Here is a 17,476-nt window from a genome sequence, read left to right on the forward strand (position 1 = left end):
TTTTTTTTCAATATGGTCTTTTAATTGGAAATTATATTTGTAACTTTTAATTTGTAATATTTTTTATTGTATAAAAATACTTTTAGGATGGGCACTTTGCTTAGCTCACAATACTTATTTATAAAACTGTTTGTTGTGTAAAACATGTACCAGGGCAGGCAGAGAGAGCCTTGTGTTAAGACCCTCCGTTCCCAACTTTCCGCCGAATTCTGGATGTATTGAGTGGCGTGTTTAATTGCGGAATCCAACGCCGCAATTTTTAATTATTGAAAACAAACATATTGTTTGAAATCATGACAAGTGAAAAAAGATTAATGAAATTAATAATATCATTTGTCTACAATTTAATATCTCAACTTTAATATCTCAATTTCTTTTATCACAACAGAAACTTCAAAGAACACAAAATATTAACGAGATCGATTTCAAATAATACAATTGAAACAACTGGAGCAAACAATTTTTATGGTAAAAGGACAACAAACTATATAATCCCAAGACTGATTAATGAAATACCGAAAACCCTCAAAGATAAAATTACTATACATAATATAAAATATAAAATAAAAGATTTTTTCTTATCAAATTATTAAAGTAAAACAATATAAAATAAATATTTAAGAAATGAAACAAAAAAAAAAAATTATAATATATATTTTTTTCTTATAATAAAAGTAACACACTGTAGCTCGACATTTAAAACGTACGCGTAGTTACAAATACGCATCTTTTTCCAACCTACCTCACAATCACATTTTTACTTTTTGTTTTGTTAGTAATTTTGTTTATGGTTGTGTTTGTTAAAAATATTTGTATCTTTGTATAGTTTTTATGTTTTCTATAACTTAATGTACTTAGGAATGTGCAGTGGTCACACAAGCCAAATCGGGCTTAAGACCGCGAAGAATAATTAATTTTAATGTACTTTGTTATAAATAAATAAATAAAATAAAAATAAAATAAATAAACTATATCCAAATGTATCGTATATATACGATATACGATTCAATTCCACACATACTCACAAGAACTATAATGCGATACAGTAACAAATTCAAAGAGAAACACAACCAAAAACTATTTTAAAACCATTCATTCATATTCAATTCAACGAAAGCAGAAAGCGTTTAACAAACACAAAAAGAAATAGTTTAGTCAACGTTAACTCGCTTCGACTTTAAAATCCTCACTTCCTTCCACACGCAGCCAGGCGTACATCCAGTCTAATAGGTGGCGCTGGTCTCCATTAATCACGAAGACGGGTTAAGCGAAGGAAATACCCGTAAATAGCTGAATGCAAAACACGGCAGTTGTCCGCTTCATCAATCAATGATGTTCACCGCGTTGGTAGTTCCATGGGAGATGCAGACGTGAGTGAGTTTTTTGTGTTTGAATTATTGGATTAATATGTTTTGTTGAAATAAATTATTAATAACAAATGGGACTATTTTTTTTAATGTTTAAATTATTGAGCAAATATTTGAAAGTGAGAAACGAATGCCACTGCAGTGTTCCCGTGACCACAGACTATTGTAGAGTTCAAAACGTCCAAAAATTATAATTATAATACAAAATATACGTGATTAACCCAGTTAATAATTAATTAATTAATAATGGTAGAAACCAAAGATCTTACTATTTACATATGTATTTAATAAATATATTTAAAAATTTTCTTTGTAATGAAAATTTAAATAAACGCAAGTCTACAGCGCTCGCAATAAAATGCTGACAGCCAATTGCCAAGTACCTTTCATTGTAGTTTAATTAAATTGACAAGTCTTCTTGAAAATTATGTATTGCTAGTTAAGATAATAATGACGTTGGACCTTTTGAATTTATTGGCCTGACTTTACCATTTATTGGCCTGACTTTACCGTTTATTGGCCTGACTTTACCATATATTTATGAAATAATATTTTTGTTTACTACTTCTATTTGGAAGAGAAAATATTAAACTATTAAAACATTAGCTTTAATAACATAACATCATTCAAGCTTTAGTTTATTCTTTAAACAAACTTCTTAACAAGTTCAAATATGTTTTTCTTAGTAATGTATAGTAATTGCTACTGGTGACAGACGCTGTGCTAAGAAAGTAATTAATCAACTTTCTGGTTGTCTTTGTTTCTATAGATCTTTTGGACCACCTAAGTTGAATTTAATTATAGAAAATAGCTAAATTATCCAATTATTCATTAACAATTGAAAAAACAATAGTAAATTAATTCTTAGTATTTATATATTTATTTATTTTATTTGTAAATGCATATTATATAAAAATAAATAACTTTGCATATAAGTTATATTCCACAATATTCATAAAGGATAAATAAATAAAAAAAAAAATACTTCGGGTATATTCAAAAGACGAATACCTCATAATGTTGTTTTAATAGCGCGATCAAAGCGATAATTTTTATTTGAAGGTTGCGGTCTTTAAATATTCTATAGCTAGTACGTTTTATGGATTTTCTGGCAGATAATAAAAGTTTACCATTGGAACGAAGGTCTATCCTACTATATAACTTCAGCTATATAATACAATTTGGTTTTAGACCAAACTTCAGTAGTTGGATCTATTTGACAGTGCGGTCACGTACCAAGTGCCACATCCTTGTGACTTCTGGTTTCCACTGATTACAGATACTGAATTTATTTCCTTCTATTTCATAGTGTAAATCAGTTGGCCTCTTCGTTTAGGAGCAGACGTTGACTTGTATTTATGTTCCTATAGTTTTTGCTTCGTAGAATTTATGCTCACTATAAAGAGAAAAAACAGCTTCACGCTGCTTTGCACACACAGCAGGACAGGCAGAGGGACCCTAGTGTTAAGACACTCCACTTTCTGCCGAATTCTGGAGGCACTGCGTGTTGAGTGGCAGCACTCAACGTTGCGCTTTGCAAGAGAAAAATGCTTTAGAATATGTTTTTTTTATTTCTATGAAAATATAACATTGTTAAAAACTTGACGTAGGCAAGTTATTCAATCTAAAAAAGTTCTTAGTCGTTTGCATAATTCTTGTCGCCATAAATATTAATCACCATTTTAAGTAATAAACTATTCATATTTACGATCACACATTTATTTATAGTAAACTATATAAATTCTTTATTGGTCGACCATTTTGAACTGTTTATTTAAATCGTCTAGGATATTTTTTTTCGCTTTCTTCTTTAATTTAATATAGGTAATTCCTATATCAAAATAGCAGGCTTAAGGAAAGCAGTTTTGCTTACTATTCTGCTATTAGTTCAGCTCAATTTAAAGATATTAGGTTTAGTTATCATATTCTTCTATTTTTCTTTGTTTTGTTCGTAAATCTACCATTTGCGAAAAAAAAGAAAAAGTCAGTTTTATAGTTCATTACTGTATTTAATACTTGTTTTATGTATTTGTTAAGTGCGCCATGATAAGCGACGGAAAACAACGTCGTACTTTATCTATCCAAATAAGAAACAGCCTGTATAAGCAATATGTATCACAATGACATTTTAACTTGCAATCTATATATACAGTTAAATAATGGTCACATCCACTTTTATTTTGATTTAGCAATCGATATTTTTTAAATCTTAATATATAATTAGAACTTTTATTGGCAGTGACAACGATAATATAGTTAGGCTATTCCAAGCTCAGTAATAATAATAACCATATATTTGATTAAAACATACATATTAGATTTGCATATGGATGATGCATAAAAAAATTCTAACTTCACTAATAATCTTTTACAATCTTGATATACGTTTATGGCAGCAGTATAGTAGAATTTAACCGGTATTCTTAATTAAGTTACTAAAAAAAAGTAAAGAAACATAAATGTCAATCTTTTTGTGTTAAATATTAATAAGGTTTGAGGTAATTATTTTATTTTATCTCCTATTTTCCGCTGGGATGTTTTAAAAATGTAAATTGAATGACTCGATGGGACCGGCTACTGTTACTCTTTCCGTAGCGTTTGTGCTTGTTCTTGATATAAATATGTCGAGAGCGTTCATTTGATCTGTAATTCGATTAGAAATTTAAATAAAAACATAAATTTCATTAAAAAATACATATATTACTTGTTGTTAAAAATATCTTTTAAGTCATAAGTTAACTTTTCTGAGAATCATAAGAAAAATATTATTCGAAGAGACATTTTGTTCTTATTTAAAATTTATAAAAATACCTTTATTTGTATCACGGTAATGCGTCATTAGCGACGAAGCAAAAAAAGTTATAAACAAGGCTTTGAATTTTACTGCCATTAAGGGAATGTTGTTTAACCATATATAATAAACAATCCGTTTCGTATTACCATATATAGAAATACAAAGGAGCAGTCCGGGATACAAGAGACGCTTTAATTTAAGGCGAGCTATTCCTTTTATTTACTGGACTTGTTACAGCACGATGTTAATACATCTCACGTTTTTTTCACGTTTACGCGTTAGACGGTGGTTTATTGCGCCTAGAAAAAAAAACACAGCATTTATGATTAAAAAGTCCAATAAAAGCTCGAAGGTCTTCTCTATTAGCAGTTAGATGTATGGGTGCCATTGTGCGAACTGTGAATGACCTCTTCAGCATAATAATGGATGAAGGGATGCGCAGGAGCGCGTGCGGAGAGGGGCGACCGGTTTGAAATTAGAACGTTTTTTATTTGAACGCAGCGCCTTTGTCGGCGCCCGCCCGGTGCGCATGCGCTAACTCGACAAATACGTCGGATGAAATAAGCCGTATTTTATTTCGTTTCCTTTCTGAATGTTCTTTTGATTTTTTTGTTGTGAATTACTTGGGGTTACACACCAGGTCAATGGGTCTTAGAATAGTTTGTACGTTGGCAAGATTTGTTGTGAATGCTTTTGTTAAAAAGCTGCAAAAGCTTTATGGCTCACAAAATAAGCTATTATCAAGTTAAATTAAAACATGAAGAGATCTTGTTACCCTTACAGCGTGGAGTTGTAAAGCTTATGCAGATAATTAATATATATTTTTTTATATACATTACAAAAAAACTAATATGGTACGTAAGAATTTTGGAAGCTGTAGAAAGCCATATAGCAATATGTCATAGTGCATATTATGTTTAAAATTCGTTAAGTAAAAATGCAAATTATCATATATTTCAAAATAAATGCACTTAAAATTAAAAAAAAGTAATATATGAAATAATCTTCGTCGTCATCTTTCGTTCTTACATAGTAATACATAACCATATTTTAATACTAAATAATCATAATTGCAAAACAAGTTAATTAAAATATCCAAATCAACAAGAAAATAGTTTCATTAAATCAAATAAATACTCATAAATAAGACATCATTGCTATCAAGCGACTGATATTGATTTATAGTACCAAACGCAACAATTAAGACATCTCTTTAATGTATGACGTTGCATCACGGGTTCATGGCTCCCAAAGTTTATTTACAATAGGTCAAACAGTTATTAGATGATGGAGAGAGAGAGAGAGAGAGAGAGAGTTGTAATGTCATATTATTATATATATTTAGATGAACACACACGGATCCCCCCATTTCATAGAGAGTAAACAGATGAGGGAGGGAGGCAGTACTACATACGACTCGAAGCCAGTCGGTCGTGTCACGGCCGGCGTTGCTTCGCTATGCTCGTTCGAGCTTAAGCGAACTTTTTCCCGCGTTTCTATAGAAAATGAACTTTTTAACAAAATAATAATTAAAATAATATTTAAATATAGTGAATTAAGTTTTGTTTTTTTAGTTTTTTTGTATTCAAATATGTAATATATTTATAGTGAAGTGTCAACCGGTGGCAGTATGGTGGTTGTCGGTAATGAGTGCGATTACACCATAAATGGGAAGAACCAATTCGTGTTTCTTGTTTTTGTTCATTTGTTGCTTATTGGACTGAATGGAACTAATGGTAATTATTATATTAATTTTATTATATATATTATTATTATTAATAATAAATATGTATTTTATATTTTTAATTGAGTAGGTAATTCTGTTGTTTTAATATTAATTCTATATTTAATAAAAAATTAAAATGTATTAGTAATTTATTGACAATTCACTTTAAATTAATATTTAATTATTATAAAAATAAATAATGAATTTTACAATATTAGATAATTAGGCATTTGTTTAAATAAATGTTCTATTTAATCATTTGTATCCTGATTTTTTTATATTATTAAAAATGTACAAAAAAAATAACATTATTACCATAAAAGCGAACCAAATTTTTTTTTTAAATAGTCACTTTTTTAAAAGAACATCGTCAAAAAAATGTGAAACTTTGAACAAATAAAAAAGCCACAATGATGACATAAGTACAAATATGTATGTATGTCTTGTTTGACAAAGCTTGGGCGTGTTATCTAGGGACCGTACGTTGATTTAAGTCCCACTGTAAAGTTTATACGAATTTTAAATCAATTTAGTTTTTTATCATTTTCTAATTAGATTTTGTTTAAATTTAACATAAAAATAAATATGTATAAGATTAAGGCCGTAGTGGCACGGCGCATCGTCTGACTGTTAATGCGATGGTTTTGGGTTCGATTATCGAAGTAGGGGAGTAATAATATATTTAAATTATTTTAACTTCTGCTGTCTTCTATACGCTACTAAACTTGCAAATTGGACAAAAAGCGGAGAACTGGTTAATAACGAACTATTGAGATATTAGCAATATGTATCATCTATTCTCTGCTATGCAGTAAAAGCTTAAAGCTGCAAAAAATATATCTTGTAACTCTAAAATATTTAAAAAATGAAAAATTTAATAATAATTTAGTTTGCACTATTATTTTGGTTTCTTTTCTTTTATTATTAATAAAATAATATTTAAAAAAAAATCCACTTAAATAATATTATTTACAAAAATATTCACAGTTTATACTAGTATGTAAAATTCTTAAAATTCCTCCACAAATGGGCAAAAAAGACCCCTGCTTAAAATTACTTTGGACTCGTGTCTGAAATGCGTCAATTCTGTCAATCGCTGTCGCCGTTAAGATAACGCTAACGTAACGCACATTTTATTTCGTTATCACAGAGTTTTGGATTTCGTAAGCGTTAGTTAAGTAAAAAAGAATATTGTTAGATTTTTGAAGAATTATTTTGCTTTGCGTAATTAACTATAAAGCTTTTTTGTACTAAAGTGAAAATTTTCAAATAAAAATATTTTGTTAAGATTAATCTTTAATGTATTTAAAGTGTCATGTCGTCCATACTTAGGAAAGAAATAAACTGTTTTAGAAAACATAAAAATAATAGTTATTTCGCTTTGTTCAGTTTTTGCGGCGTTGAGTACCGCCACTTAACATATAATGTCTCGAAAATTAAGAGAAATGTGGGAAACGTAAGGCTGTGGAACTCTCTGGACTTAACGTTAGACCTACCTTGCAATTTTTATGACTTTCTATCTTGAAATATTAGACTATGATTATTTTATGCGATATTAAATAGAATCTGATATTTATATAAAAGTTTTTAGCAGCACACTCTTGTCGGTGTGACAAATTTATAAACAAACGATATATATTTGGATGTTTACGTAATTTATCGACATGAGGTTCCTTTTGTTGGTCCTTAAAAAAAAGTATTAAACTGATATTTTTGTAATAACTTTCAGAAAATTAAAGTGAATTGAGTAATTTCCAATTAAAATAAAATATTTATTTAAATTTATATTTTCATTTCTTCGCTTTGACGTCGAGGCAAACCGCGGCGTTGAGCTCCGCCACTCAAACAGGCAATGCTTCCAGATTTCGGTGGAAAGTGGGGAACGGAGTGTTTTAATTAACACTAGGTTTCCCCCTACCCTGCTGTGTGCGGGATACAACGTGAAGCTGATTTAATTTTTAATTTAAAGTAATTCCCCAAAAAAAACAATGTTATTTATTTTACTACTGACACCAATTATAAAAATATCACGAAAGAAACCATTATACTTAAAACTCAAGCAACAATTTAGTTCAATTTAATATAAAATGAAAATTGAATTTTAAAATTATTCAAACCATTGAACCGTTTAATAGTAAGTTGAGTAATTAAAAGTGGCTTAAAAGTGGAACCAATTAACAAAATGTAGTTCGGTAAAAGCGTTACGTTAACATAACAATGAAGCCTTATTTTTTTACATCGCCTTTAATTAGAGTTGTCGAATTGTTTCGAATGCAAAATTTATATACATAGCGTACGAGAGAAACTCTTAGCTTAGCTGTGTTTAACGGTATATTTGATATTTGATATATTTAATACTAGTGGACCCGACCGCGGCTACGCCCGCTTGAACTATACGAATATTTATTTAATATATTTATGAAATTATTTTCAGTTTTCAATAGAGAGATGCGTTAAGCAAGTTCATTTTGGGTGACGTTATCTAACAACAAACTTTGCAAATCGTTGCTTAGCAACGATGGTTGTTATTAACATGGCGGAATAAATTGCATGTCAAATTAATAAGTATTTTAATATAATATATATTGGTACATATCTAAAATATTACAAATATGAGAAAAAAAGTATCCTATGTTCATCCCGAGACCCTCAAGTATCTCTATATGAGTATTTTATCACAATTAAATTAGCGGTTTGGCCCTGATTGCGTAAAAGACAGACAGACAGACAGAGTTACTTTCGAATTTATAATATAGGTATGGATAGAAAATTATTAATTTCATATTTTCGAGGTACAACCACAAAATTCAGTGGAAGAGGGAACGGAGTGTTTAAATACGTGGTTCTCTCTGCTTATTAAGTTGTGTACGGTGGTGCATTTGATAAAGAAAACGATTTAATTTTTTATATTAAAATAACATTTTTGTTTTTAAATATTCATTGTGCTTATAAAAATATAACACATTTAAAAAAAAAAACAATATTGAATATAGGTATGTACCTTATATAATGAATTGTAAAAGTAAAACTCTATGTTTAACCTTGCCTTTTAAACGTTTTTTGTTTGCTTAATAACTAACCTTGAACTATAATAATTAAACTTATTTAAAGTTCGACATAATTCGGCAATTATCAAAGCTTGTAAGCTTACTTTAAAAAAGTTTAACTATAATCTACACTAAACAATGTTTATTCATCGTCTTATCTAAAAATAAATATCTTTCTATACGTTTATTTACTGTGTCTATATTTTTTGTATTGAATATTGAGGCCATTGTCGCCTCGCTTTGTACGATGTAATAGTAAAAAATAATTTAAAGAAATGAACCAGTTTCTTAAGAATGATTGATATTGACGAATTTTGATGGAACTTTTTTTTTGGTTTTTCCGTACATTGTACTTCACATTTGATTTACATTATAAAAATACCATCTCGACGAAAATTTATGTTTTCGAGAAATTTGTGAATTAATATATAACATACAAATATTCGTACACTTATGAAGTTTAACCCGTCACATTCAAATTTAAATTTATTTTTTTTAAATCAGATAGAAAATAATCTTTGGAAAGATAAATATGTATTTTTTTAGCTATATCACTTACGACAGTGTTTTCTATATAAATGTACTTAATTTCATACTACTATATAATAATAATTCACAACATATTTTGTTTTTACAATAGTAAGCTATTTTAGTAAGCTATTTTATGTTCTAAAATATAGTAATAAATAAGTAAAAATATTTTTTGAGTATTAAGAAACAATTACTGTACTTACTTACGTTATTAATCATTATTATTTTATTAAAAAAATCTAAGCTATTTATTATTTAAAGTGTACCCACCAATGTATGTTATAATAAAAATGAAACATTATTCTAGAAAATAGCAGCTGACTTTCCCCCCCGGGAACACTCCCCCCGGGATATTTGTACTGTCACGATGACGTAGTTTTCTTAAATAAGAAATGACTTAAAAGCGTTCCCTTATCTGATATCCGAACATCGATCTAAATGCAGTGAACGCTATGAGACAAAGATCATTGAGACATTAATAGATTTTTTTACTTCCAAATCTTAAGTTACATCTTAAGAGCCCAATACATGTATGTGAGTTGATATGTTCTAATAAATGACTTTATATTTGATACTCTAATAAAATATGGTAATTTATGTATGTCGCATACTTAAAAACAAATGTTTTATTGATTGTTATCTTGGAACGGTCTCTAACCAGATTCACGCTATATCCCGCACATAGCAGATTAGGCAGAGGAAACCTAGTGTTAAGATACTCTGTTCCCCACGTTCTGCCGAATTCTGGAGGCATTGCGTGTTGAGTCGCAGAAGTCATCGCCAAGCTTTGCCTCGACACCAGAGCGAAGAAATGGAAATATAAACGTAAATAAATATTTCACTTCCTCGAGTGGGGATCGAACCCACAACCGTCGTGTTACAGTCACACCCTTGTGCCGCTACGCCTCAACGGCCTCAAATGTTAGAGACATTCTACGTAAAATGTAGAGATCTGAGTGAAATACCATTAGTATATAGGTCTCTCTGTATTTTATTGATAGGAGAGCTTTTTTACATTTCCAAAAATATTTCCTAGCACAAAGTCGAGCACCGCGAATCAAAGAGCATCCGTCAAACACAGTTTCTGGCCGTAGCGAGCCAGCGACATTAAGATGTGTCGTCGAAGGGAGGCCTAAACCATTTGTACAATGGTACAAAGACGGATCACCACTCCCACCAGCGGAAGATGGTCACAGAGTGGTATTAGAAGATGGCTTACTATTTTTAAGGTATTTATTTAATAAGTCAAATAATTGACATGTCCCACTCGACAGAAATCCAAGATAATTAAGATGACTGTTAATAACAATATTTCAAAGTGTGATCAGCAATTTCTTTTGAAATCACAGGGTAAATCGGGGGAAGAAAGAAAGCGATGAGGGGATCTATTACTGTGTGGCGCGAAATGGAGTCGGGGAGGCTGTAAGTCGGAACGCTTCATTAAATGTTGCCGGTAAGATCATAACTTTAGTTTTATGATAATGTTACATACAGTAAACTTAGCTGTAACATGTATATTCTCCATTTAATAGGTCGTAGTTCTTTTAAATTACCTTCTTTAAATTTTAAAATTATCTCCCTGAAGTTTCTTTGCTAGTAAACTAAGTTGCTTTTTTTATAGCACATTCTATGTCGAGTGATAAAGGTCTTATGGCTGGAGGCCAAACTTTGGCGATAAATTATAAGCTTATACACTAAATATAAATCACATGTGCATACGTTATGGTCTAAAGTTTTTTTGTTTATTTCTCCCTTTTAGTTTTACGCGACGAGTTTAGGGTTGAACCTCGAGATGTTCAAGTGGCTGCTGGAGAGCCAGCTTTGTTAGAATGTATGCCTCCTCGAGGAGTACCAGACCCATCAGTACATTGGTTAAAAGATGGGAATGTATATGATATAGAAGTAAATGGAAGGTAAAATAATTATGTACTTATTAACATATAATTTTTACTAAGCAAAAATTTTTCTTTGAAGTATAAATGCCAATTAATTTTCTAGAGTTACTATAACTGAAACTGGAAGCTTGAAAATTCTCGAAACGTTACCGAATGACAGCGGGTTATTCAGATGTGTCGCTTCGAATATCGCCGGTGAAAGACAGTCGAGGGCCGCAGCGTTAATTGTTTTAAGGAGACCGCACTTTGTAAAAAAACCTAGTAATATAACTGCTTTAATAGGTCAAAACGTAGAGTTTAACTGCCAGGTAAATGAGATATAATAATAGTGGTATATTTATATGTTAATACAATTATTAATGAATAATATTATAAATAAAAAGATTTTAAAATAAATAAAAAAATAATTATACGAGAATACACAATATATTCGACATTTGTACGCAATACAACCATATCGTGAGTTGGTAATTAAATTTAACTAAACCACTCCATTGTAGAGCTATGATGCGAGCGTAAAAATAACATGGGTGAAGGAAGATGGTGTGTTGCCTTCTCATGCAACAATCATCCGAGGACTATTACGGTTGGAACAGGTGTCCGCGTCCGACGCTGGTGTCTATTCCTGCCGCGCCGACAGCCACGCCGGCACGAGTATCGCTAGCGCATCTTTAATCGTCTACTGTGAGAGCCATTTTATTATTTAACTCGATTTTATTGCATGTTTATTTAAGATATCTGTTAAGAGCTGGTTTAATATGGCCATCTGTTTCAGCTTTACCGCACTTCACGCAGATACCGTCCAATTTGACCGCATGGGAGGGCGACGTCGTATCCATTCCCTGTGAAGCTAAAGGTCTGCCCACACCAACTACTTTTTGGATCCTGGAAGGCACTGAAGATTCTCTTCTATTTCCTGAATGTACAAAAAGTAATTCGAGCCTACTGTACTTGGACGGTGCAAAAGTAGAACACGGTGGACGCGTTATCTGTGTAGCTCTAAATGCAGCGGGAAGTGTTATGCAAGAAGCATATCTAAATGTATTAAGAAAAAGCAATAACCCATTGAAATTGAAAGAGCATTCCTCGGACGAAAACTTCGACGATAATTACGAACAAGAGGTTCGTATGACAGAGTATGAGTTTGTTCAGGCGAGGAAGTATTTACAGCAAAATGTTTTAGTTCTGAGGAGAGTGGAAACTTTATCATCAACTTCGCTTAAAGTTGTATGGGACGTGAGTATTTCTATTAAGGGCTATTATTTATGTATTCAATGTAAGTTTTGTATTATATAAGTTTAACATGTTTTAGGTGCTAACAGACTATAATGAATATTTGGAAGGAGTGAAAATTTGGTATAATGGTACATCTCTGAACTGGCGTAATAGCAGTGAGGAAATAACAATTTTAGATTCGTCACAAGTGGAATCTTGCTCTAACGGATCCCTCACTAATGTTGATAACAGCGGGTCATCGAGCTATGTTTTATCTGGGTTACTGCCGTACACGCAATACGATATTTTTCTCATGCCATATTACAAAATGCTGCTTGGAAAACCGTCTAATTCCATGATAGGATATACGGATGAAGATGGTTAGTTTTTTTGGTAACGGTTTCTTAATATTGTTTATGTTTTCTATAAACATTATATATAATTTGTGAGTAATAATTTTAGTGCCACATGCTCCACCCCAAAGCGTGACAGCGGGTGTAATTAACGCAACTTCTGCCTGGATACGATGGGAACCACCACCTGCAAACACTTGGAACGGGGAGCTCACAGGCTATTTGGTGAGTTTACAAGTTGCATCAATGTATACTATAATTATTGTTTTGGTAATAATATGAAATTAACCATTCTTCAACACTTCCATTGTAATTTTTATATTCGTAGTTAATACGAAATATCTATTTATTTATATTTTCAATTTTTTCGCTTTGATATCGAGGCGTTGAGTTCCACCACTCAACATAAGTGATGAGCTTCCAGAATTCGACGGAAATTGGGGAGCGAAGTGTCTTAACACTAGGTAACTCTACCACTGCCTACCCTATTGCGTGCTTTAAAGCGCTTTAAGACCAGTTTCTTCCATAAATTTTAACAGTATAACAATAATTAACAATTAATTATATTCTATTTAGATTGAAATAAGAGTAGGCAACGGTAACAGCGGTCGCGTAGTAGGGCAGATGTCGCTAGGCGCGCGGACCCGGGCGGCGGCCGCTAGCTCGCTGCGTACTGGCGGGCGGTACAGCGCGCGAGCCGCGGCCGTCACACGCCGGGGTCACGGCCCCTTCAGCGCGCCCGCTCAGATACATATGATACCTACGCAGTCGCAGAGACATTACGTGCAGTGAGTTATGTTTTAATTGTTATACTGTTTGCTAGAAATATTTGTATATTTATGATAGTTTTTGCTAGATGACCCTTTGAGAGATAAAATACGCGTTGCTATAGCAGCGCACTCGGTTTCTCTATGAACTTTAAATATCTATGTATACCTTTCATATTTCTGTGTCCATATAGTATCCTTAAAAAAGGTACTATAGATACTATAAAGGTATAGATAAAGGCAGGTTTTATTCCTGAACATAATTTTAATTTAAATTATTTTAATTGTAAAATAATTCATGAATAAAGGTATGTACGGCTTATAATTTAAAAAAAAAATAGAGACAGCTATCGTATAATATATATGCTTCGAGAAACCAAACTCGAATATTGTATTACAGATTTACGTAGACTTTAAAAGTTTCGAATGGTGATTTTACCACAGTTTCCTCTTGCATGATTCATGGCACGAGCACGAGCCGATTGACTGAACAATGCCAACATTTGATACCAATTTGTATTAACCTGTATTATATAGGTTACACATTAGGTGTTAACCTACTCTAAGATTATATTACAGTAGGGGGCGATTAAGTAATTTTGTATATAAACATGTATATAATTACAAAATTACATGTTATTTATAAGACTTATTTAGAACTTAAGGACTTTCCTGTTTTTAGGACTGAACCTCCAAATGACGCAGCACTTCCACATTTATTCCAAGAAACATGGTTGCTAGCATTAGCACTAACGCTATTCTCAGTTATAGTCATCGGTATAGTCAGCGTCTATTATATTAAACGACGTAACAACATTCAGAGAAAGAAATCAACTGGTGAGTGATATATCTATTATAAATCAATTTGTCGACTTCTATGATCAGTGTAATTGAACTGTTGATCTCGTTGTAGGTCAATCTATAGTGACTGCTCAGCAATGTTTATTGAATAAAGACACAATTTGGCTTAGAGACCGACCAGTATTTGCACCTCCTGAATCTGCATTAGATGTTAGTAGTTGCCATCAAACTCTTTTACAAGGTAAAACCATGTAAAATATTTAATTTTAGTATGTTTTGGTAATATTTGTATGAATTGTCATAAGTTACTTAACATCTCTTTTGTAGGCGGCCAGACTCCTAATATTTTAAATATTGAACCAGAATACTGTCTACCTCAAAATTCCATTCAAGGTCTAGACGCTTCCAGTGTAGACAGAATAAAAAGGGGGCCACCGGAGCCCTACGCCTCTAGCGCTATTTACACGGAACTCAATTTCAAGGTACTCCAAGATAAGCATTATGAGAAATTCGTTGTTGATTTTAGATAAGCAGACATTTTTGATTTGCGTATAACACTATCATATTACAAACATAAGATATAAAGTGATTTATGCATAACATAAATTTTCTCATAGGACAATACTGACATCGGAGATGCCCGAAGTTGTCCAGAAAGACGATCTCACAACAATAGCATAGTAAGGTCGTGCAACGGCAGCATTCAATATTCCAATGGGGAATGTTCGACTTGTTGTCACAGCACCTCCAGCAGATCGACTAAAGATTACAGAGAAATGAGACACGAAAATATACATAATGATGTAAATATTGTAGAGGATGATTGTGGGTCCTGTCACACCAGTAGGTCTGACTCGCGGAGTCGACAAGACAAGAGTAAGGTATGCCCCACGACTGATTTAGAATATGACTACCCCCAGTGGCATTGGCTTGGACGAGAGAATAGCTTCAAAATCCCCATTCAGTCCGGCAGACATTCGAACGTGGCGCGCTCCGAGCAGGGATGTCAAATAAATCTGAATGATATACTGCCTCCGCCGCCATATGAGGTGAGCAATTTTTTTTGTCTTTTTAATTACTTTTTCATTATTTTTCCTTTTGCATACACTGAATATAAAATATTTGAAATATGTACTGATTCCTTTTTTTTTCATTACAGAGTCCCGAAAATAAGAGTCAGATTAAATAATATTAGGTAACTATAAATAACGTCATTATTCGAAACGCAAAGCAATAATCGATATCATCTTTCAATTTTAATAGATGTTAAGTACAGTGAATGTAACATTTTAGATAAATATGTGTCTATTTATACTAGTAATTTAATGTCCCAATAATAATTCTAATCATCTGTCTTATGAGCCGAAAGGGTAAAGTTTTTACCTAAACGAAAAATGTTTTTGACTCTGCGAATTATTAGAAAATAGCAATTTTTTGATAGAAATATATTAATCTAATATAATCATGTAATTTTACAGTTTTAAACATCATTTCTAGCATTTAACATTTCTAGAATTCCTGAAACTATTTTTAAATAACTGCTTGCATGTAAAATATTCAATGTGGATTACCTGCAGCTAATAATAGTTTACCGTAATGGGCTTAAATAATATGATGTTATTGGAATCATAAAATTGGTATTTGTAGTGTTAAATGGTAATGATATGGTAAAATTAGGCAGTAGTGAAAATGTTTAAATAGCACTTGTAACTTGTAGCTACCAAACTATTAATAACACTATATCATAGTTTATTCCTAATTCTAGTCACAGTATTAGACTAGCTTCACATTTCTATCGGATAAACGTGCTTTTCTTTAATGTTGATGACGCAAAATTCTTTTTGTCAGACGGAGTTAACTTAAGACGTGGTTAGCTCCCAACACTGCCATTTAGAGTTAGTGATTTAGTTATATAATCTTTGACTGTGATATTTATATTAAATTCGTGTATTAGAAAATTATTGTGTAATAATTGTATTGTATAAATTGTATCGAGCTCCACAATTTCAATAAATTGAACTTTGTAAATCTTTTTCTGATCTCTTTTAACAGATTTGTTTTTGCAATCCAAATATTTTCAGAGCCAGTTGTATTATTTAAAATTTCGAAATATAGGAATTTTATATCATGTGTGTGTTTTTATAATCATCCCTAAATTAATTTAATTACGAGACTTTATGAGAATATTAACGACTCCAATATAATACAGATTCGAATAATTATAGACTTTTTATTTTTCTCTCAAAAAAAGTTACAAACTACTCTAAAATTATTTTCTTTAGTTAATCATAGAACGAGAGGGAAATATTAACAACCATACTGATTTTTTTAATTATACATGTACTATTTTTATTTGTTTAAAGTTCAAAGTATACAGCAAAAGTAATATTTGTTATCCTCAGACGTATATAAACTGGACCGCCAGATTTATTGCCGAATGCTTTTAACTTAAATATTCTTTATCCAGCTTTTTGGTAAATTCATTTCCTCTATTACTCAATGTTTTAATGTAATTAGCGATTAAGCTGACGAAAAGTTATATTTTCAATAGGAAAAACGATGTTTTTAATTGATTGTGCTTATGGATTACGAAATAGAAGAAATGAAAATATTAACAAATAATTATAATTATTCATTCCTCTGAGTGCAAATCGAACCTACAACCCAACGGTTGCTGGACGTTACAGTCACACTCTGGTGCCCCTTCACTACGACGGCTTCGATCCAGAATTTCTTTATTTCTTGCTATTTATATAAGTACCTTATAAATTAGTTTCATTATTGAAGTAGTTAAAGGATTCATTATTTATAATTTAATTAACGGTTTAATGATACGAGAGAAGGACATATATTACTATTATTTGTTTCATTTTTACGCGCCTGCTGCTTCCTGCGCGAAAGGTAAACGAGTATATTTTACGATATGCAATAAAATTCTTATAAATATAATCTAAATATAGCTCAATAAAAACGTTATTCT

General features: G+C 31.4%; 1 protein-coding gene across 1 annotated transcript; it reads left to right on the forward strand.

The window, feature by feature from the left end:
* The first annotated feature begins 5,560 nt into the window (after positions 1 to 5,560).
* Positions 5,561 to 16,624, forward strand: LOC146539923 (neogenin-like). The gene is made up of 15 exons (XM_085208004.1): positions 5,561 to 5,897; positions 10,502 to 10,694; positions 10,815 to 10,918; positions 11,225 to 11,378; positions 11,464 to 11,668; positions 11,861 to 12,044; positions 12,136 to 12,596; positions 12,673 to 12,955; positions 13,038 to 13,153; positions 13,505 to 13,716; positions 14,378 to 14,532; positions 14,609 to 14,737; positions 14,824 to 14,978; positions 15,114 to 15,545; positions 15,656 to 16,624. Exons 1-15 carry the CDS (start codon positions 5,792 to 5,794, stop codon positions 15,683 to 15,685), a joined length of 2,919 nt encoding a protein of 972 aa, XP_085064130.1. The 5' UTR covers positions 5,561 to 5,791; the 3' UTR covers positions 15,686 to 16,624.
* The last annotated feature ends 852 nt before the right edge of the window (positions 16,625 to 17,476 follow it).

Source organism: Heliconius melpomene, chromosome 3, assembly GCF_056956725.1.
Source record: "Heliconius melpomene rosina isolate 202511_hmr_F chromosome 3, ASM5695672v1, whole genome shotgun sequence".
Classification (NCBI taxonomy): domain Eukaryota; kingdom Metazoa; phylum Arthropoda; class Insecta; order Lepidoptera; family Nymphalidae; genus Heliconius; species Heliconius melpomene.

Coding starts and splice junctions, on each gene's coding strand:
- LOC146539923 (XM_085208004.1), top strand. CDS start 5,792: ATGGTGGTTGTCGGTAATGAGTGCGATTACACCATAAATGGGAAGAAC. Junction 11,379..11,463: donor GATATAGAAGTAAATGGAAG/GTAAAATAATTA, acceptor TTAATTTTCTAG/AGTTACTATAACTGAAACTG. Junction 13,717..14,377: donor TCGCAGAGACATTACGTGCA/GTGAGTTATGTT, acceptor TCCTGTTTTTAG/GACTGAACCTCCAAATGACG.